At 42.3% G+C, this 23455-nt stretch overlaps 1 protein-coding gene across 2 annotated transcripts; it reads left to right on the forward strand.

The window, feature by feature from the left end:
- Positions 1 to 462: 462 nt before the first annotated feature.
- Positions 463 to 22461, forward strand: LOC125006792 (inositol hexakisphosphate kinase 2-like). 2 transcript variants are annotated; one of them, XM_047583186.1, is made up of 7 exons: positions 463 to 547; positions 4425 to 4489; positions 16948 to 17434; positions 18952 to 19186; positions 19812 to 19996; positions 20394 to 20569; positions 20974 to 22461. In XM_047583186.1, the coding sequence occupies exons 3-7, from the start codon at positions 17170 to 17172 to the stop codon at positions 21649 to 21651; spliced, it is 1539 nt and encodes a 512-aa protein (XP_047439142.1). In that variant the 5' UTR covers positions 463 to 547; positions 4425 to 4489; positions 16948 to 17169; the 3' UTR covers positions 21652 to 22461. The 2 variants fall into 2 exon arrangements, with proteins under 2 accessions (XP_047439142.1, XP_047439143.1); XM_047583187.1 differs by having other exon boundaries at positions 543 to 654.
- Positions 22462 to 23455: the final 994 nt, after the last annotated feature.

Genomic DNA, 23455 nt, shown 5'->3' on the forward strand with positions numbered 1-23455 from the left:
TTGACTTATTTGCCAGTGGTGTAACGTACTAGTTGATCTGTAGTGGAGAAAATACAGAAATACTTCATATACCACAGTTAATAAGTGTGTATTTAAAATTTTCCTTTTGCAACTTTAATTTTAATTTGTGCAAATACGGTTCATATTGACAATATGCACATACATAGACTCAGCATTTAAAAAAGAGCCGTCTCTATTTGCTTTTGACTATGTCAAGTATTTTTAAGTTTACAAATGCATTGTATCCTGTGCCAGTTTTTTATATTCACTTGGAATCTGTGAGATAACTACTGCAAAGAAGCCATAAATTGAAAGTACTCAAAGAAAATTCATTTATCCGTTTCCACCCACTGTCCTCCTCCTCACTTTTAAAAAACATTTTTTTTTTTTTTTAGCTCTGTGGTCTCTATGGCTGTTGTAGGCCCCGCCCCCTGGTTGCCATAGCATCAAAACAGCCACTTCCGGAGTAGGGGGCCAATCAGAATCATCCTGGCAAAACCGGAAAATGCACACGAGGAGGGTCCGTTAACCAACAGGGGGAGAAGAGGTAATGTTTAATTTGAGCACAGCTCGGCCTTCCTGTGTAGTTACACTGTTTGGAGACTGATCTGTTGTAAAAGTAACGTCATGGAAAATATCTACATATCGCCGAAGGTAACGAACAAAACGAGACCGACCAGTTTTGGGTTATTTACCTGGGCTGACACTTTCTCCGTAACCAAGGTTACTGGCTAATTTAACAACGGTTAGGTTTGTGTACTGTTAGCATTAACTGTGAAGACTGAAAAATTATTACTTTTTTTTTTTTTTACCCGTCAAGAGTAAGTTTGCAAGTACTGTATGTGAATGGAAAATATATGTGCAATGAAAGTTAGCTAGGGGGAGACTGTTTATGTAAGTGTGATAGTCTGTGATAGTTGTATTAATAAGTATATCTGCTAATATCTTCTAAGTTTCTAGTTGCTTAATTTGCTGTATGTTTATTCAATCAAAAAATAGATTGATCTCTAAAATACCAGACATCATTTGACATATTTTACATCTTTAACTGCCTTTTTTTTGTTAAATCGACCGTATAAAACTATAATGTATTCAGTTACAATAATAGAAAAGAGCAGAAAACTTTCCCTAAGGAAAAGTTCTGAAATCACATAGTAACACAAATTAATGGCCTTTTTCACGTGAGTCCATTAGAAATAATGGGAGCCTCCCTTAATGGATATGACTCCTGTTTAGCCCTTACATAACACAAGATATGCTGAGGGTTCCCTTACATGCTTATGGTCTTGCATGGCAGGCTTCCCCCCCATGCTGCGATAATACAGCCGGGTGGTTGCATTAATGACGACAAGCTCTCTTCAGTCTAAAAATAAATTTTAGCACGAGATATCTCTCAGTCATTTACTCATTTTCCTTTGCCACGGCGCATGTACACACACCGACACAAACATGTTTCATCATCTTTAGCACTGATGTAATTCAGTGAGTCACATAGTCATGATAAATGTTTTGTGTATATATATATATATATATATTTTTTTATATAAATCCTGCACCACACTGTGAAGAATGATTGTGTTTGATTTTAGTGATCTAACAGCAGAAATAGGATGTAGTATTCAAAATTATATTACTATTTTTGGTCAGTAGTGACCTGTACTAATTGCTGTGTTTTCATTAGCCTACAACACGCCCTATTTATCGATACAGGGAGCAGGCCTTCTCCATATATCAACAGTAGTGGCCCATAACATAGAAATGAGAGGATTTACATTCAACTGACAGCACCACTTATAGGTTTGCTCCATGTGCTGTCTATAAAACATGGCGCAATCCAACACACCCGTCCTTTATATTCCCTCGCTTGAAAACAAATTAGACTTGGACTTCGACAAACTTTAATGATCCACAACGGAAATTAATTGGTCGTAGTAGCTTAATTGTTACAAACAGACGAGCTGTTAAACAGCTGGACAGAGTAAGGAATAAAAGAAGTTCTGTCGTGTTCACTATGGGAGAAGAGCTGAATCAGTCTGCTGGGGAATGAGCTCTCTCTCTAATGTTTAGTGTAGTGGATGCGATGGATTGTCCATAATAGAGAGCAGTTTATTCAGTGACCTCCTGTCCTTCACCGAGACAAACGTCTCCAGTTTCCTACCAATCACATGTCCAGCCTTTTGGATTAATTTGTTGGTCATACTGATGTCTGTTTTTGCTGCTACTACTCCCGTAACAAACCTCAGCAAAATTGAGGAAGCCACTGAGTCTACGTTGTCTCTGCAGAGAAAATACCGGTGTAAGATGTCTTTCTGAATCGAATCATAAGGAACAAAGATAAATTGGACATAAAAGAATACAGATATTTTAGAATTATTTGACAACCCACCAGCTGGAAATTTTCCCCAGTGGCGTACATCCTGGATGAGGTCACACGCAGGAAACTTTCAGTTCTGGTAAAAAGTGATGAATAAATCCCAAGATGCTACATAAACTTTATTTGTTGAAAAGAGGTCATAATTGGGAGCAGCGGTAGTCTCTAATAGACTGTGCCCTGCAAAAATGCTTACGAGCTTGCTCACTACAAGGCCAACTTCATGGAAAGTCCAATTCTTTGATCACATGACACACACACAGCCCGTCCTCGCTGGACAGATGTGTACTTTACAGTATTACAATGTTGGGAAAGGCATTTATCCAGTTCTGGATCGCAAGTCATGGAGGGTAACCGTCCTAAGTCTCAGTTTGACTTTATTTTAAAGGAATTTCAACAATCCTTGCCTTTGTAGTGGCTTTTCTCCTTCGATTACCCTAACTCGTAAACCACAACACGGCTAGCATCTCATTCACTGATCCCCTAAAGGCAGACATCTTTTTTGGAGTTGTCATTCATCTCCTGTTAATCTCACAAACCCCTGATCTGGGAGCTCTCGTTACACGTACTCATGTAGCCACTGCTCTGTTCGTTGGCATAGTTGCTCACTGGGATTTGTGAAGTTTTTAAGGGCGCTTTTAGGAAAATATGTTTTCATTTTGTGTTTTAGGGCATCTTTCAATGTCCCTGTGTACTCTGAGTTGTGAGATGTGGTCACATACTTCACTGTTCAGGTAGATGTTGTCACGGTGAAAAAAAATGCAAGCGAGGGCAGATATATTTCATACTAATCAGGCTACTAAAATAATACCAAATATGCTTTTTTATCAAAGGCAGCGGTTGCATTAAAACCTCATACACAACACTGCACAGAAAAGCTTCCATCTAGGATAAAAAACAAAAAAAGAAGTAGGTAGAAACAGAGACTTGATACTGGATATGGTCAAGAACCATGTCAGGGAGAGAAGGCAACACCGTGACGCTGCTTCAGGCCAAAGAATCAAAGAAAGGTGGCAGCCTAGAGCCAACATTGCTTCTTTGACCCCCCTGAATAATTCAGGTACTTACCCTGATCCAACAGGGCTGCGTTCCCTTTTATGACTGCGACTTACCAGTTAGTCACCAGCTTTCAGTCATGGAACGTGTGACGAGTTTTAATCCTGAGACTGAACATCATAATCTCCTCACCAGCTTAATTTTTTTTTTGCTTACTTATTGTGAGAGCAGTTTGAAATGAGGACCGTGGTTCTGCAAGGTTCAGCATTGGGATGGATTGTTGGCCCGTGCCAGGGAAACCAGTTGGACAGAGAAGGTATTTGTCATTGAGAGGACACTGCATGAAGCCTTTCCATTCAAGTGGCCGACCTGCTCTGAGTGGCTATGGCACAATCCTGGGCCTTTGCCAGCGTCATTCCTCCTTCCACTTCACTCCCTGTAGCTCACATCCTAGCATTCAGGCAGACTTTTATTTAGTGCCCTTCTTTTGAGGGATTAATGAGTTTATATTTATCCGCTATTCCCACTGTGACTGGACTGCCCAAGTAGTTATTGGTTATGCCAGGTGTATTTATGTGGCATCTGACTAACATAATGTCCCACATCTCTCTACTGCGAGGACTTTTCTCCCTCTCGATAAGCCCGGGACACTCTTTTATCTATTTTTGCCACTGAGGGTCCTGGTTTCTCTTTGTGATAGCTTCCAGTTATAGAACCGGAGCACCCAAAGCATTGTTATTCCCTTCATTGTGTGGCCTACATCTGACCAGTTAGGGAGTCTTTCTTTCTAGCTGCATTAAGGGTGCACCTTTTGAGAGTCAGGCGGTATAAATAGTTTGATTTATAAGTTCTCACAATAATATCCCAATCTGCCTTTGTTTGCTCCACATGGGCAGATGAACAAAGTTGGAATCGATGTTGTCAGCACTGTAATAGCATCTACCATATCAAATATTTTTTGTTTTTAATTTTAACCTGGAAAAATGAAAAGAATTATTTGTAATTGTATTTGTAACAGTTTGTAAGTCTTGTTAATGTATTCGTGTGTGATTTACAGGTAGATGGAGCCTAGCCGTGGTTCTTTGTGCACACTGAACAACGCCACGGTTGTTACATCTTAAGGTAGGTCTTTGATTTTTAATATTTTGCCCCAAGTTATCATGACTCCTGGGACTCTTTCATCATCCCAGATCCGATCTTTAGGCTCCTTTGCCTTATGCAAAACACTAGATGTAAATGTCCTCATCAGTTGGAGTATTGTAACTTAACACCACGAGAAAAAGTTAATCAGGGTTTGGGTCAAAATAAATAGAACGATAAGGATACAGACCCTGGTTCAGGTAGGGGGTGAGAGATGAGGATACAGGACTGAACCACGACCTGCACACCCAAGTGCAAAATGAATCTACAAAGGGTCTTGAGGTTGCCCCGCTACATGCGGACTTGACCAGAACCCGGACCAAACCACGTAGCAATTACTAAAACTACTCAGTCAGCTTTGCCTTTAGTGTGCTTCCCAACCAGCATGTTCCCTCATTAGCCACAGCCACTCCTTGCTCGCTCTGCTGCCAGGGACATGTTGCGACCCTCTGGCTTTTCCAGCGTATGCCTAGCTCGCTTAGGAGAGCAGGATACAAAACTATCCCATTTCCAGAAACAACATAGAACCACACATCCACTATATCCACTACTTATTATATATTTTATATTAGTAAATATAGAATAAACAATCCAGTCATCCAATTGCAGTCGAAGTAATAATTTTGCCAGACTGGTATATTCTTATCCTTTTAAACCTTTACGATTCAATAAGCTAATGCATTTACTAATCTGTGCTAGTTATTAAGTCTAATTAAGTCACAGTCCGTTTCATCAAATAAGATACTGCACATGAATCTAACAAGGCCTTTGCTTCATCATGACAACTCAGCCCTCCATTTGTGTATGTGGGAGCTCTGAAAAGTAAAATGCCTTTTTTTAAATCATGTGCAGGAACTCATAATTCAACTCATTAACAAGAACAAAAGAGTAAATGTTCAGTGAGTTTACAAGTTGAATGCCGGTGACCCTGCTGCTGGTGTCTAAATGTATCATATCTTATTCTTTTGCTCTGAAATAACCTTGATAAGTTTCCAGTTTTGTGGGTACACTTCCTCTCACGGCCCTAAGCTGGTAACATGACATACAGACACGACGATAAATCTAAAACTAATTTTCATTAGGTTTCTATCTAAGTTATCTCGTCCAAGAACCTTATCTTACTTCATTTGGGAGTTTCTGTCTGCACTATCTATTCTAGCTACATCTACCAACCACTGATATATGTGATATTTGAATTATATTATAGTTGAATTATCAAACCACTGTCATATAACTGGAGAGACAGACTTATTGAAATGTGATCATTACCAGACAGCATTGTGTTCATTAGCCTTTGACAACACAGCAGACATTCAGAACTGTCTCTACATTACATACGTTTCTGCCTCTCAGCATTATTTATTGTTTTTTCAGGTCATTGTAATAGGCTAACCTGATTTACTTGATTTGCTTCCTAGTACCTCAACTGACATAGTCTTTTTTTAAACCCTGTTTACAGTTTTACCTGAGAAAGTATGCAAATGAAGCAAAAGTGGTTTAAAAAAAACAAACAAAAAACAAACAGATACAAGTGGGGTTGAATGATGTTTCTTCTGTACATCATCACGATGTCCTTTTTTCTGACCCTCCGTGGGCTTTGTGTGTTCTCCAGTCACCTCTTTGGAACAACATCAAACATACCCATCAGCAACAATTCAGAGACATTCCTCAGACACATCACCGCAAACCGCATGAGCCTTGCCACACTCTTGATAATCCAGCTAGCCTACCACCTGCGGTGCTCATTATCCAGGTGCACAGTTTTATCTCAGGACAACAAGCACACAGTAATGGGACTCGAGTCAGAGGGTTATTTCAATTTTAGGAGAACTAGGAAATGAGAGGTGAATAGTGGGTATTGAAGTTGACAACATATTTATATAACCCAATAACATATTTTGTTTCAGAACGGATGTTTCCTTCTTTAGACACCAGCTGCAGTGGACATATTTTGTGTGTTTGCTGAGCAGTCTGCTGCTTTGAGGGATGAAGTGCTTATTACAGTGGTTTGAATGCTGTGGTTTTGGAAAGATTGAGGACTGGATGTTCAGTTGTCAAAGGGATAGAAATGATGGCTGCATTAGTGCAGCAAGGGGTGCAGATTTTTGCCCGGAGGGGGTGGGGGGGGGGGGGGGGTCTTCAGAGGGGGATGTGGACGGACTCTTCTTAATCCTCTGACATGTGCGTTCTTCCTCACGTGCACACACAACCACTGCACTGCAGAGCTGTCTGTGGCACTTACACAGGCTGCACTGCTGCCAGCGCAGCCCACACTGCTTTATAACGGCCAACGTCCCTGCCCACTCAAGCCGTAAACCCACTATGCATTTCATTTTCTCACTCCGAATTTCTGTGCTGATAGTGGTAGGTGGCCATGGTAGATTGTGCATTGACCTACATATAGTTTTAATAAAAGTTGTTAAGTGCTTGCTTGCAAATAGAGCGTGTGTGTGTGTGAGTTTTAAAGCATACATCGCTGTAGAACATTTGACAAAAAAGTCGCTTGCTCGGCACCTGTATATGTGTATTTTGGTTGTGTCACCACATAAAAGGGGTCCAATATGTTTCTATTGGACTGCACCAAAGTGTAACTGTCAGGCCGGGACTCGAAGCAGCACTCAGGACTCAGTATGCAGAGATGACTAGGGACTTTAATTGGAATGTACAGAGATCCCTTACAGAGGGACAACAAATGGCCACAAAAATTCCTGGACGTAATTCAAATCAGGGAAAACAAAAAAACTCTCCAAAGGGAGGAAAATTCAAAATGAAGAAACAATTCATAAAATAAACACAAAACACTCCGAAAGGAGGAACCTCAGAACTGAGGAAAAAGGCTAAGAAAAGACTAAACAAATCAAAGTAATCTCTCCGAGAGGATTCACAGGCTTACATGAAAATTACTTGGGAAGAAAACGTGAAGTGAAGCACGAGAAGGTTGACGAAGACGACACTCTGGCACGAGACAAGGGGAACACAGACTACTTAAACACATGGAGGGAAATAGGGGACAGGTGGACACAATCAGGAATCAGGGAAGACAATCAGACTGGTGACACATGAGGAAGGGCAAGTGACCTGAAACAAGAGGAGAGTTACTTTTCAAAATAAAACAGGAAATGACATGACAAAACAACCCCAAGACAAGACACCCTCACCACGGTGTGACAGTAACCAGCCAACATGTCAATATTGCAGTGGTCCAGTGGACTTGTGTGTGATAACCTCTCTTGTGTCCATCACAGTAAATATATTTATGTATATGCTTGCTTGCAGCTTTTTAGAGACAGAGCACCAAGCTCCACGTTGTGAGGGCCTTACCATACCGTATTAAGTTTTTGCACGTGTGTGGGCTTTTTCCAAGGATTAATATTCATCTGGGCAGCAGTCACTAAAGCCAATGACTGTGTGCTTTCTTCATGCCGAGTTGGTTTACAGTATTAGGTGTCCTGGGAGAAGTCGCAGCTTGTCTTCTCGCTGCAATGATCATATTTCTTTTAATATGGTGATATTAGATTTCAAGCCGTGGCTTTGCTTTTGCCTCAGTCTGGGCTGTATTAGGCTTCACTCGTTCTAACAGTGTTCACTTCTTCCTTGTTGTTTCCTACTTTCCTACTTCCTAAAATATTTGCCCGGTTTTAATATAAGAGTTATTTTTGGCTTTGTTTGTATTTGTTTGTTGTGTGGTTGTTGTGTAAGCGTGGCTTTGTTTCATCTTTTGCACATAAATATTAGGCATGGTTTCATAGTGTGCTGTCACCATCGCCACAGCCTATCCTTTTTGGGTAAGAAATAGCTGCGTCCAAATTTTGTTTGGCTAGGCCAAACAATGTGAGTATATGCAAAGAGGGGGCATGCCGTTGTGTTTATGTCAGCTCCCTGCTTTTTATAGTCCGCGATAAGGTGTATGAGTGCTGTTATTTATTGTGAGAGAGGTGTGTGTGTTTATATTTGGTCTACGGGATGTGCCAGTGTGCTGGTGATTGCGAAGTCCCTGATCCAGTCGCCTCATATGGGGCGTTAGAAGGCAGGAGATGACAAACCTTGGATGTGAGGAAATGTCAAGGATACACGTGGACACAAGCACACACACATATTCCGAATAGCTCAGTAGCATGAGAATTTCTGATATGTAAGCCTCTGTGTCAGGTTGATATGAAAGGCATGGGCTTTGATTATTTTACCACCTTGACACCTTTCTTCCTCCTAAGACCATTCGTAGGACTCCGTCTCAGTTTCAAGAACCCTTTCAACTTATCTGCGGGGAGGTCAATCCAAACTTCTCTGCTATTTGCAGCTTTTATTTCCTTCACCCCTTCTGATCATTCACCAGATAAAAGTAAAGCCGTGTCCACATGTAAAGCGATCCGCTCATCTACCATCTCCTTGTAGGTGAAACAAGCAGAGCTTTCCTTCTCGTTGCTACTCTCTCTCTCCTTTTTTTTAAAAAAAGTCGTGGGAACCAGTCCAGAAATATGTGGGGAACTGTGTGCTTGTGTCACGAGTCAATCATTTCCATCAGTTGTCGCCTCAAGTTTGTTGCCTCACAGCTGACATTGGTTTGACTTGCTGCTCTGTGTTGTTCCTTCTCTGCATCATCAACATTCGTTCGTCTCTTGTCACTTTGTGTGTGCAGCCCTTGAGGCTTTCAGCATCTCTGTATAAACCTGTTTAGGTTTATATGGAAAACCCAGACACAGAAATCTATTTATTTGCTTTTATTTTATTAGAAAAAACTTTGCGAACAATGTCTCCTTTCAAATACTGACCTAGCACTGTCAAATAGTGTGACTAATAAGTGAGCGTGCACCGAATAATTAAAAAGATTCAAAACATTTTTAAATGATTTCTGTGTGTTAATCAAGACAGTTTCTTTTATTTCAAAACATTGTTTGCATCGGTTATATTTTTGTGGCTAAATTATTGTGAAGTCTGGCTTCCTACCTGCAAGGTTAAACGAATGCAGACTCTGAAACTGTCTCAGACATAGAGACACTCCACTTGACTGCATGATAACTGTGTCTGAAGCTGGTCTTGGACCAGAATTGTGATGCAAAATTTAAAGACAAATTACTAAGATGTAAAAGCAACTGATACACACGTTGTTGTTGCCTTTTTGCAACTGCAGCATCTGCTGCGTATTATCTTAGAAGGCTTTCAGCACCCGCACTGTTATGCCACTGCATGTAAAGCTAGAATGTGTTGAGTACTTGTATTGTTGACATACACCCAAGTTGAAAACTGTATCTGGCCTGGCCTGGCTGGGTGCTTGTGAGTGATATGTAAACAGGCTCCAACATGTAACTCACCTCCAAGCTTTTTGCCGAACATGAAGGGACAATAGTGAACATAAACTTTGATTTAACTTTTTTTGGACCGTGCTGGTTTGATTTTGAGAGAAACACATACATGCCCTCTACTTCTGAAATATCTTTTCCTATTCATGGAAATGACTGCTTGCTTAATTTCAAATTCTCTCGAAAGTCTGTGAAGAAAATAACTTATGTTTTCCTTAAGAATTGAAGACGTTTTTGTGCATGGTCCATATAACAGAAGGTCAGCCAGAGGTTTTCTTCCGCTAAAACATTGTATTTTAGGGGAAGAGAAGAAGCTTCTCTGCTGCTCTGTCTCTGCCCTAACCCCCACGCTTTGGTTCCTAGAAACTGAACTAAAGAGTGTGAGTTAGTTCTCAGCTACAGAGGAGAAACACAGCCAAACGACTCTGGAAATAGTCCAGTCGAGGACTGCGTCGGCCAAATCCTAGACACAAAACAGCAGACGGAATATGAGTTTAATCGGACTGTTCAGGCAGTTTGTGAAAATAATAAAAAAATGTATTCTACCAAAGTAATGATTGGTTTAACAGCTTAAGCTGATGTCAGTTTATGTTTAATATTTTTTTTTCGACAACAAAACCCACTGTGTGTATGAGGCATTCAGCAGTTCTGTGCCAGACTAGAGCTGATTAACTGTGTTGTGTCACTGGTATGGAGGCAGCTCAATCTCTGTCTAATGAGTCGGTGTGACAATGTGTGCATGCGTGAGACGGAGTATGTGGCGAAGCCAAAATCCAGGAAGTATGTGACGTCCACGTTCCTGTATCCTGCACAGTCGTTGAGCTTCCCATCTTTATAATACTGCTGTAATTCAGTGACTCATCATCCAGTCACTGTTGGATTAGCGAGTACTAAGAAGACCTCACAATGCTTTCAAAGAGAAGCATTAAAGCATTAGGAATCCTCTCGTCTTGTTTGTCAGTCCTGTGGGTTCTTTTTTTGTAGTAAATAAAGTAAAAAGAGACAGCCACCTCCTTCGCCAGAGTCTTCAGACTCTGTTTGGGTTGGCATCCCTTTGCTCTTGGCACCATTGCAAATAATTTGCCTTGTTAATGCAGCTTTGTTTTTCGCTGTCAGGAGATTGATGTCTTCCAGGACAAGTTCTCGCTTCTTCCTTAGAACACTCACACTCGCAGCTGTAATCCTCCTCCCAACTTTGTGCCCATAAGTTGTACCTCACCAACCGTCTTTATTTTTGCTCGCCTGCCTATCTTCAACCTTTTACATGACATATCTTCAGTTTTTCCCATTTCTATTACACTTTCTATTTCCCTGAACCAACAACAACTACACCCGGGCTGTAGAATGACAATCAGTGTTTGTTAGGGTAGACATTTTGTCATCTTAGAAAAAAAAAAAAAATACAGTTAGAACAAGATTAATGCTACCCCTCACATTTCAATTACCAGTCAACCTAGCCAGGACCGTGGACATCCCATACCTTAATGCAGTTCAGCCATTATTAATGCTGTAGCTGTGTTTTGAGAGTCAGAAAGGTATTTTTCAGTGCACTATTAAATGTTAATCCGTGCTCATCAAATCTCTCAGAGCTGTCCACCATTTACACTGCTTGCTTCCAGTTAAAGGCAGTGCTTCAGGTATTTAAACATGCAATAATTTATACAATGTTATCCTTTGTCTATAAAGTTGTTATTTGAAGCCGACCTGTCTGGAAATCGAGCCCAGAAATCTCCACACAGGTTATTTTGATTGCTGAGTTAATTTGACCAGCAACTCATCAAACCTTAATTTCACTTTACACACTGTGTGTGTGTGTGTGTGTGTGTGTGTGAGAGAAGACCTCATTGCTGATTGCTGATACCTCCTACCCATCGCTCACAGACATGCACATGCATTTAAATATCACACAGTAAGTCATAGTCACAGTGTTTTATCATGTATAGTGGCAGCCTAGCTCTGTGTTGAAGATATGTTTTGTCACTTGGTTTTATAATCATATCCACATTTATGCTAGTGTCTAAATGCACAGTATATTTCAGTGATGAGTAGAGAATAAACGGATATCTGTGACTCATCTATACAGCCGTGTTGTTTCAGATACCAGTGAGGGAAGCTGTAAGCTTGTGCCTGCCCTTGCTTTTCATAGTGGTAGCCAATACATTTTTTCCTTCCTTTGTTTGTTGCATTTGGCATGGCGCAGACTTCTTTTATTAATAGCTACTCTGTGTCCTGAATTGCCTATGGCATGTGGTATTTTTAGTGGGGGATTAGGTGTTTGGTGACCCACGAGGATTTGGTTAGCGGGTTTATCTGGCTTGATGTGATGTGAGGAGATCAGTCTGGAAAATGACCCCGCAAATCTCCACCCAGGTAAGATCAGTCTTTTTCCACTTCCCCCGCGCCAGCCGCCAGGCTAGGAGCGTCTATATGTGTGTGTGTGTGTTAGGGTGTTGAGATGATTTGGTCTTCGTATGCAATTTCTGCAATGTATATATTGAAATGACACACATGTCTGCATGTGTGTTGCCTTCTGAGTGTTTTCTGCACAGGCACAGTAGTCTCTTTCCTTTTTGGCCATTGATCCCGGAAAATCCAGACTCATGCCACCTCATTAAGATTATTTGTTTCCTCCTAAATCTTGTAAGACTCTTGTAGCATATAATGTGAAGAGTATAAAAACACCCAAAATAGCACTGTTGAACTTGGACAAAATTCTAAGGATGTGCCAAACATTCATTTTGTGCATTTACACATGAATGGGTTAGTCGTTTATAAGATTGTTTCTCTGTTTCCCCTGTGGTATCTTGAATTTCTTTTAGACCTAAATGCACACCTATATTAGCGTCCACCTCTAAAAACAATGACTACGTAAGGGCAAAAGAGAGACCTCACCCTGACCAGCCCAAAACCAGACCAGCACAAAATGTCCAGACTGTAAATATTAAGATGGTTTTATGTTTTCAGCTCTTTACGTAAAACAATTGATGTTATAATACCACGCCTGCTTTAATTTAAGTATGTCCGTGTACATATAATATTGAAAGATGATATTCCAAGTAAAAGATCATTAATTTAACGACTTTCTGAAGTCTTGTCCTCGGAGACATTAGAAGATGCCTTATATCTCCTCTCTGTTGACGCTCTCCCAGGCCTTCACTGGAGCCACCTTCAGCTCTTCCTCATTGTAAGGTCCATCTGCAGCTGAAACACAGGTCAATTAGATTGAGATTTGGTGACTAACTCAGCCAGTCTGCAAAATTTAACCTCTTTCATCACTTTTGCCATGAAAGATGACTGTCCTGGTGTATGATCAGTTGTCACCCAATGAGTTTTGTTGTACTGGGCTGAATCTGAGCCCACAGAAAGTCTCTTTTATATCTCCACATCCATTGTGTTGCTTCTGTCAGTGGTGAAGCCATTAGTGCCGGTCAAACCGAGCATCACCTTGTTTGTGTGTGAGTGAGTGTGAGGTGGTCATGAGCTGCACCGTTTTTGTCCTCGCTGTCAGCTTTCCATCACATTGATAGTGGCCGATTTTTTCTTTCACCTTTTTGTTTGTTTTTTAAACTGCAATCTGTCCTTTCTTTTATTGAGGTCTGCCTTATTTTGGCATCTCCGTATGGTTCTGGTCATGAAGATTTCTTTTGATTGATGAGAAGGAAAACATGTGCACTCAAAAAGGTGTTTTCTCAGTTGTTTTTAATAATATTCTCTTCAGTTGCATGGTCCTGTCTTTACTCAATTCGCGTCGATCCAATGTTTCAAAGTCTTTTACATATGAACTGATGTTTTGTCGTTTAAGAAACTTGGAGTGTCCAAGTTTCTAGCGACTGAACCTTCACAATTTTGGCATTCGGTGTTGAATGGAAATTAAATGTTGTACAGCTCTTTGAGTGTTGATGTAAATGTACTCAAACTAAAGCTCACAATTGGAGCTTAAATGCTTGCACTGCCTGGAGATCAAATAATGTGTAACTGTCCAAATACTTGCTGAAAAGCTGCCTGAAGGTGCTACAGCCTTGGTTCAACAGAACATAGACCTGCTTGATATGACACCTGCTTATATGCTGTCTCCTTAGCTGCTGTGTTACCACAGAATTAAGATGATCTTAATTACCTCCACGGGTCAAAGAGCGGAACATGCGTGAATAAAAGACCTTTGCAATAGCATGAGTTTCAGGATAAAATGTTTGTTCTAATAGTAGCAATTATCTCTCATTCTTTTCATATCATTGCCTCCGAGACTCAAGAGGTGACTATAGTGAACGTGTTTGTTGGCTTAACTGCCATCACCACTTCATTTATTACAGTAAGTTATATGACAACACCTACAGAAAAAGTGTTGAATACCAGTAACTGAGACGTTGGCCTTTATCTTTGCTATTCTCACTATTGACCGACCTTTCTACTCAATCATTGCACCATTTTTGTTTATTGTGTGTTTTATGGGCATTCAGAATGACTCTTCTTTAAAACTCGTCTTAAAACCCATTTTTATTCCTTTGCGCTCAGTCCAGTGTGAGAGTCTGCCCTTGTTTGGTGCTTTTAGTTCTTTCTTTTATTATTATTATCATTTTCTATTGTTTTTTTTTTAATGTTTTTTATTATTTTATTGCTTTTAATTGTTTTGTGTCTTATGCTCTTATTTTATTCATGTGCAGCACTTTGTCTCGGCTGTAGCTGTTGTTTAAAGCGCTATATAAATAAAGTTGACTTGAGGTGAGAGTTTCTTTCGTCAGGGTCAAAAAAGATCTTATCGGGAAGCATCTTCTAACCACACAGCTGTTGCGGCTGGAGTCCAGCTTCCTGTCACCTGCGCATTTCAGCGTCTTTGTTAGTAACTGTCACGTGGTTCAGCACAAATGTGAAAAGCCCTGCTAACTGCCCCGTGCCGTCGCCTACGTGGCCCATTTCTTTCAAGGTCACAGTGGCCATTCGACTCTCACTTATTTTTATTCCTGTCAGTGTCTGTGTAATTTCCTCCATGCGGTTATTATTAGTCATTTTCCAATTTGGGCTTCGGTTGCATCATGCGCCCGTTAAATCTTATTGGAAACATTAAAAAGTTTATTGCTTATTCCATTAAACATTTCAAATGATTTGCATACATCCATGAATCTTAATGTCCACGCCTGTTCGCAGTTGTGGGTGTCAGTTGCGGGTGTATTAAGGATGAGAGGAGTGCATGAACTCTGACAGCTCCAAAAAAGAGGTGACCTATGTGTTTAAATGCGGACGTACATAACGTTTATAGCGCTTGTTTTGCTGCGGCCAGACCTGTCCTCAACTGTTCGTCTGAATAGCGACACTCCGGCATCTTGCATTTAATCTCCTGCCAACTGTCAGTCATTTGCAGCTCTCTAATTTTAATATAGCAGGCAATGCAGGTGTTGACATTGACATTGTTTCGTGTTTGCACAGCAGGACAAACACATGGTCGTAAAATACTGATGTAATTAAGGGTCCTAATGCCACGGGTCAGTGTTTGCTTCAAGCCGTTAGCAGGTATTATTATAGAATATTACTATATCAAATCAGGCGTTAAATCTTGTGTAGCCACCTGACACACAAAAAAGAAACGTGTCAGTGACAGCGTCTGTGGTTAGTTTGGCTTTACTGACACAGAAATAAAGGATCACATGGAGTTGGAGATTACAGAACCAGCAGAAAATGTCCCTGATAAGGAGCGTGGTTAGAAGAGTGTTCGCGGGTTGCAAAGGTGCCTGTGTGCTATTTTTGAGATACGTGGATATTTAAGTGTAACGTTGTCTATTTTCTGCTTGTTTGCCGTGGCCAGTTTTGCCCTTGTGTTCCAAGAGGCAGGATTAGAGAGATTAGTGCCGACTCTGCTGGTGACAAACTACAGCACACACAAATCCACGTACACAAGTAAAAAAACAAAACAACACACACACACCACAAGAGATGCAAACACGGAGGCTTACGCTTAACCATCTTACATGTTTCTGTAACAATACACTTTGAATTTATCTGTGCTTTCCCACCAGCACTTTAAAGGTGGACTCTCTCGAATGGAGACAGCAGATAGCGTCTGGACTCATCAGATGTCTTTTGTCTGCCATGATAATCTGTATCAAGAAAAGACTGGGAGGGTGCTACATGAGGATTATAGTTTCCACCCTTGTCTGAGCACAAGCTCAGCCCAGCACGTCACCCCTGCTCACCTCATGTCATCTTGACCATGACCTGATATTTGAAAGAATCCTCGAAATTGAAAATGAGGATGTTGCTATTCCACCGCAACTGATTTTCTTGCTCTATCAGTGTATTTGTACAGTATTTAGCTACATTCGAGTCTTTTTTTCAAAGGTTAAAATATGAATTATTAAGTATTAAATTGCAGTTTTTAGCATCAACAGAATTGAATGATCGTTTGGTAGCTTAACAGTAATTCAATACACTAAACAATCAATTAGAGCTGTCGGTTAAACATCACCACGAAAGCACGGCCATGTTTGTACTATGCAGTGTAAAATGTGTGAAGAGCATTTCTAAGCAAGTTTCTCTCAGGGCACATGTTTAGTCTGTAGCTTTGCTCACATTTGACTACTGTTTGCATGTCTGCGTTTCCCTTCACCTGACTTTATATGAGGAAATAGGACTGCTTGTTCTGTCAGCTTGTTAAAGCCCTGCTGTCACACAGACAGAAACAGCTGAGTTCAGCTTCACCCTCCGCTCTTGTTTTCATTCTTCCTTCCTCTCTCCCTTCCCCCCCAGACTCCCTCCTCCCACCGCTGTCTTTGTTTGCTTGCTTCTTTGCCTCAAAGGGTTACCACCCAACAACCTGCTTTGGACGCGCGTGATTGGTGGACTGCTTGTGATGGGGCGGGTCGAGCGTCTGGCTTGTGAGGGCTTTACCAGTCGAGAGCCAGCTCTCAGCTGTCAGAAAGCGTTCGGTCTGCAGCGGAGCCACAAGCAGGATCTGTCTCTGTTTGCCTTATCTGCTGCAGTCGCGTATATGTCCATGCCTTAGAATTTAAAGGGCATAGAACTACTTTCTGTTTCCACTCAGCTACAGTAACCGCCGCACAAGGCGCTGAAAGGAATTAAATAGCCACCAAACCAGAGCTGTCTGTTCAGTCTTTCCTCCATTTCCTCCTTTCTGTCTTTGTTTTCGACCAGGCAGAACCCCTGACAGCACAAAGCAGACCCTCCTCACAACAACAGCCTCTGAAGACATCGTGGGAATAACTTGCACAAACCTGCCATCTCAACGCGACGCACCAGGACTAGTCCTCTAGTGGATCTGCAGCTTTCCCCCCGTCAGATACGGCCCCCACCGCATTGTGTGTGCGTGCGTGAGGAGGCTAATGCCCGCGGTAGTGTGGTCAGGGCCAGAGGAGGATGAGTCCGGCTGTCGAGGCTCAGGCCCAGGAGGCCATGGATGCAGAGGAAAAGCAAAAGCAGCAGCTGCAAAATCAGCTGCAGCACCAGCAGTGCTACATGGATAAAGGGGTGATGCTTGAGCCCTTCGTGCACCAGGTGGGGGGGCATTCCTGCGTCCTGCGCTTCGGGGAGCAGACCATCTGCAAGCCCCTGATCCCCCGCGAACACCAGTTCTACAAGAGTCTTCCTGCTGCAATGAGGAAATTCACCCCCCAGTACAGAGGTAATGAAATCTTTTATATTTCTAACCTTTGTGTTGTTGGTGTGTTGTGTTAATATGCATGTTTTTTTGTTAACCTTACACGCATGTGTGACAGGGATTTGATTTCCAGAACCTACTCATAACTCTGCAGGTTGTGTAGACTTTGAGATTTTTAGGAAACCGAGCTCCGAACAGTGTGCATACCTTAGTGTTGTTTTTATGAGGCTGTACCAAACTGAGCCACAAGAGGGTGCTGTAGCTGAGACCTTCAAAGCCTCCTATAAACTGTACAGCAAGTCCTCTTTGTAGAAGGCTGCACTAAGACAGGTAAGTCAGGTGAGCAGAGGGGTGCTACCGTTTTTTTTTTCCCAGCACAAGGCCGGCGTGGAAAAAAAAAGATGCAAATTGAAATTAGCCCTTGTTCTGATCCCAAAATAGGAACTGGAGGAGGTCGCCTAGTAGTCGACACAAGTAGCGCTTCCACTTTGTGGATTAGTCGACAGGTTTGACCGAGTCATCACCTCAGCTTTCAAGAGCAGTGGGCGACGTTAGCAAACAGGAGGGGTCACGGTGACTAAGAATCTGTCTCTGTGTCACTTTCCACCCCAGCGTGCTGTGGCACGTAAATGTTACCCAAGACACGGTCTCATGGCCCAGTTCAGCTGGTTCTTTTGTGTCCCCAGCAGAGAAATGTAAGATGATACACAGCAACTACTTTCCTCTGATGACCCTGAAAGCCCCGCTACTGCTTCAGACATTCCCCTCCGAGATACTGAGCTGCAACATGAACTCATGTAATCGTGGAATGATGAAGTCAAACTCGTGCCTTTCTCCTTCTATTGCATTATTATATTTTGTGGCATCTCAGCACAACATATAACAACACAAAATAATACATACGAAAACAAGAAAGAATAATGCATCATATCTACAATAAACAGATAAACACATACATATAATACCTAGGCACCTAGGAGTTGTCCCCAGCTTGTCTTGACTTCTCCTTGAGCCGCACTAGTGACACCATAAGGAGGAAAGGGTGTGGCTGTTTAGGACATAAACAAATGGGAAATCATGAAAATTTTTACTACGCTTGCTGGACTTACTGTGCTGTTGATCTGGGAGCTTCATTTTTTTCTCAGGCTTTGCTGTCACACTGATTTTAATTTGTCATGGTCTTTTTCGGAGCTGATACTAAGTTAACATCGGTGGTTTTTGGTGGTTTTTGCATGACGTGTGTTTCTGATCGTGTGGTGTGGAGGTGAAATTGATGGAAACGAATAAACATTATTCTGACCTCAATTTGGCATCCTTTTGTCTTTTGTGCTTGGACTGTTATTTGAATATACTCATACACACATACATAAATCCGTGTCTGTATTCACGCACTATTTGTCCAGGTGTTACACGAGCGCAGGTCGCTTGTCTCATCAGCTTTATTGTGCTCTGATTTTCATTTCGTTAGACATCTTTTTCTTCACTGCTCAATGAAACCAAGTCTGAAAGATTAGGACACTCTGTCTCCGTTCTCGCCTCAGGTGTGGTGTCTGTGAGCTTCGAGGAGGATGAAGAAGGGAATCTTTGCCTCATCGCCTACCCCCTACACAGCGACCCCGCGGCAGATTTAGAGAACAAGGACCCCTCGGCCGACTGCGAGGCCAAGAGCAAGGTGCTGACGTGGGGGAAAATGATGGCGTCCTCGCTGCTTGTGGACAGCGAACATTACAGCAAAGACGGCCGAAGCCGCCATTTCCGTAAAGACAAGGACAAGAGGTGAGACAAAATCAAATGGCCCAACACACATGGCTGTTGACTTGTTACCCATGATAATATAGAGCGCGTGGCTGATGCATCAAGTCATTTTCTTGTAGTTCACCTAAGTAAGATTTAAGATGATGCGGCCGTTATGCAACTGTGACGTATTTAAACTGATCTTTAGTTTTCCGTGAATGGTTGAGCTTTATTCTCAAGGCTCACGTTGATGCGACTAATGACGCACACATTGACTTACACATACATCCTAAGGCAAAACTGTCCCTAAATACACCAAAGCGCTGATCCTTGGCCTTGGCAGCCACAGGGATGGTCACAGTTTCAGGGTTATATAACTGCAGTAGATGCAAGTGCATTAAACTAAAAACTTTGACACCAGAAGTGAAGAAACGACTAGAAGAACAATACGGGTTTATGATTAAACACAGGAGACTGATGTTTGAACGCATGAGTGATTGTGAGAGAAACTACTTCTCTGAATGCCTCTTTTTTTATGCCATTATTTTTACGCTCTGCTCTGTCGTAGTTTAAATATTTACACATGCAATAGCTGAGACAGTTTTTTTTTTTTTTTGCTTTGTATGGAAATCTAACGAGGATCTTATTCTCTGTCTGTCTCGTTTAGTGTTCACAAGCTGCAGGAGGACATGGAGCTGGAGTGGCTGCAGCAGGCCGAGGTGCTCTATTACAGACTGGATCACAGTCACAGCAACGCCGTCCCGCAGCTGAAACACAACCCATGGAGCCTCAAGTGTCACCAGCAGCACCTGCAGAGGATGAAGGAGAACGCCAAGCACCGCAATCAGTACAGTATCCTTTTCGCTGACTGACGGCTGCACTGTTATCAAAACGTCTTCTCAACATTTAATATCGCAGTGGAGTGAGACGGCAATAACTTGAGATCGTGTCTGAATACATCAGAGTTTTTCCGAGCCAGAAGACATGACGTGTGTCCTGGGCCCCGAACGACCAGAACAATCCAACACCTACTTATTTAAGACAACTCAAACGGTTATATGCTCCTATCACTTCCTTCTTATCACTATGACTTGATATATTTTGTATATATACAAGTTCTAGCAAAATAAGAAAAACATAAGTAGAGGGAAAATCTTTTTTTTCTTTTAATCTGGCCTCAGATTAAAGTTGTAAGATGATTAGTGTGGACGAAAGCCATGGATTTCGGCTCCTTAACTCATTTTCACAGAATTCATTCTGCTTGAAAACCTGACCTGGCGACACACCGTGCCATGTGTGCTGGACCTGAAGATGGGCACGCGACAGCATGGAGACGATGCCACCGAGGAGAAGAAGGCCATGCAGATCCGCAAGTGCCAGCAGAGCACGTCAGCTACGATAGGAGTGCGCCTCTGCGGCATGCAGGTGAGCAGATTAATAACACCTACTTCTGTATATTGAATTTAAGTCTGCAGCCAGTGGAGAGTTGCCTTGTTGTAATACTAAGATCTAGGGGAAACTTCTAGACTAGGTCTAAAAAAAAAAAAAAATCCACCTGCCAGCAGCTTTCTGTGTTACACATTATACATTAGTTAATCTGTACAAAACCTACAATGTCAAATCAGCAGTTTGACTCCAGAAAGCAGTTTAGAAATTGTTGTGTATGTTCTGTATTTCCAAAGTTTGGAACAGTTCATTTAGTGATCGGATTATTTAGAATTTTACTTGCAACAAAGGACGGTGGAATGAATCAAGTTTTATTTAAATTTCTCTCTCTGGGAGTTTTTCTGCACCTTTTCTAACTCCTCCGCGTATTTCCACCACTGCAGGTCTACCAGTCTGACACCGACCAGCTGATGTTCATGAACAAGTACCACGGCCGCAAGCTGACCCTGCCGGACTTCAAGGAGGCTTTGTTCCAGTTCTTCCACAGCGGGCTTCGTCTGAGACGTGAACTCCTTTCCCCGGTGCTGAGCAGACTCCGAGAGATGCAGGCCGCCCTGGAAGCCTGCGAATCCTACCGCTTTTACTCCAGTTCCCTGCTCATCATCTACGACGGGGCGCCGCACAGAAAGCACACACGAAGACGCACTGAGGGTGGACTCTCTGAAGAAGAAGAAGATGAGGAGGAGGAGGAGGAGGATGAGGACGAGGACGAGGAAGCCGGACCAGAAATGGAAGAGGAGGAGGAGGAGGAGGAGGTGGGCGAAGTCGCGGGAGCGCTCGGCTTCCCACACAATCCCTCCACATCCAGCGACGCCAGCAGCAGCTGCTCCAGCAGCAGCAGCAGCAGCAGCGGGAGCTCAGGTATCAGCCAGACCCGCCTGTCCCGCTCAGACCCCCACAGCCCCATGGTGGACGTGAGAATGATAGACTTTGCTCACACCACCTGCAGACATTACCGGGAGGACAGCGTCGTCCACGAGGGCCAGGACAGTGGCTACATATTTGGCCTTCAGAACCTGATCACCATCATCTCCGAGCTGGAGAACCACAGCACAGACTGAAGACATGCGTTCAGACATAGAGGCACAATAAAAAAAACAAAAACTCTCTGATCCTTGGAAGAACAGAGGGGAAGCGGACTACATGAGTGGAGAGGGATTTCTTCTCTCGTCTATGTTGTAGCTGGTCTTTGCAGTGGACCCCTTCCTGTTTCTGTCATTGGTGCTTTTAGATGTTTCTGTCGTGTGTGTTCGTCTCCAGGACAAGATAAGGATCCTCAAGTAACAACAGACGAGCCACCTGTGTGAAGGATGCAGTAATTCACCCATTGTCGTCATTCGGTTTTAACTGACTCAAGTGTTTAGAAAAGGGCTCGGCAGCCAATAAAAGCAGTTTGACGTGAGACAGCAGATATGTTTTCCTTGTGTCTGATTTCCAAAGAAGGTGTAATAATTTTGCACACGCAGACATGCACTTAAAGACGTTTTTTTCTGAGCGAGTGTGTGTGTTTGGGCTGAGACAGGGCTATTAAAGAGAACAAAACGTGTGAGGACGGACTGGAAGGGATGAGAGGTAGTGAGCTCTTGTGTTTTACCTGCCTGTTCATCTTCATCCAAGATTCATATATATATTCATATAGCTGTCAGCGACAGATGATATAGAGCCATTTATTTATTTGACATGTTTCATAAAATAAACTAAAAGTTAAAAAAAAACAATGTGAATGGAGAGTACTACATTCCATGTTATTAATGTTACAATAATGATATTAATAATATTGTTATTTAACATGTTTGGATACCTCTATCTTGTATATCTGTGTTGTCCACAGTTTGTTGGAGGAGAAAATTAAAAACTCTGGTTTGTGTTAACATCTGTGTCGTCTTTCATCGCTTGTGGGAAAGGACATTTAGTCTCTGAGATATCGTCCACGTGTGTCCGACTCAGGTGGAATGTAAATGTCGCCGCAATCAAATTTTATGTAAATACGCGATGGCTGTGTTTTCTGTGCATGAAGCAAGTGACCTCTTTCTGAACGCCAAGCCCATGATGAAACATTAATTAATATCTCCACAGACACCCTGGAAACTATGATGGGCCTGTAACTCAATACGACCAGGCACCGGTGGGACACCCCCCACCCCCACCCCCACCCCCAGCACCTGCTTGGAAGAAAAATAACTGGCACACTACTGTAAATACATAATTTGGTGGAGTCCAGCCAAGAACCAGCACACAAACATATCTATAGCCTTGTTGTTGCCGTCGGTCTGGAAGGATTTCTGTTGCAGAGAGATAACAGGATGCCTCCGCGGGTCCTGCTCGCCTGAGGCCGGTCTGAGGCCACACATCTGCTCCGGTGCATGATGTAAGGATCACCAGTGGTGGAGAAAGGCTTGTTAGAAAGACATTGGTTTGTGTCACTGCTGTGGATGAACCAGTCTGTCCTGTCTGAAATATGCTACACGCTGCTGGTACTGCCACTCAAATATCAAATCTATATGAAGAATGAAGCACTGGTTCGTAATTTAAGTGCAATTTTAATATACACCGTTGTTAATCAGAACTACACACACTGTTCTCTCGCACCGTTTGAGGGTTTTTTTTTTAGTAGTTATAGTACAATATGTCTAGGAGGCCGTGTGCCTGAGTCGGATTCTGCTGAAAATAGTGACCTCCTGCATATCACCATCTGCCACATGCATGCTGGGTTCTGGCCCGTGAATACGTTGCTGTATTTCTGTGTGCAGACTCCTCGTTGCTGTAAACACTAACGGTACCGAAAGAAAATAGTGTATTTTTTTAAATTTAAATGACTACGTGTATTTAATTTGCATCATCTTAGCCAGCAATAGGGGATAACTA

Source organism: Mugil cephalus, chromosome 4 (genome assembly GCF_022458985.1).
Source record: "Mugil cephalus isolate CIBA_MC_2020 chromosome 4, CIBA_Mcephalus_1.1, whole genome shotgun sequence".
Lineage (NCBI taxonomy): Eukaryota > Metazoa > Chordata > Actinopteri > Mugiliformes > Mugilidae > Mugil > Mugil cephalus.

Excerpts from the sequence above, each read along its gene's own strand:
- LOC125006792 (XM_047583186.1), top strand. The coding sequence starts at position 17,170 with ATGAGTCCGGCTGTCGAGGCTCAGGCCCAGGAGGCCATGGATGCAGAG. Across the intron at positions 17,435-18,951 it reads ATTCACCCCCCAGTACAGAG|GTGTGGTGTCTGTGAGCTTC; the intron begins GTAATGAAATCT and ends TTCTCGCCTCAG. Across the intron at positions 20,570-20,973 it reads TGCGCCTCTGCGGCATGCAG|GTCTACCAGTCTGACACCGA; the intron begins GTGAGCAGATTA and ends CCACCACTGCAG.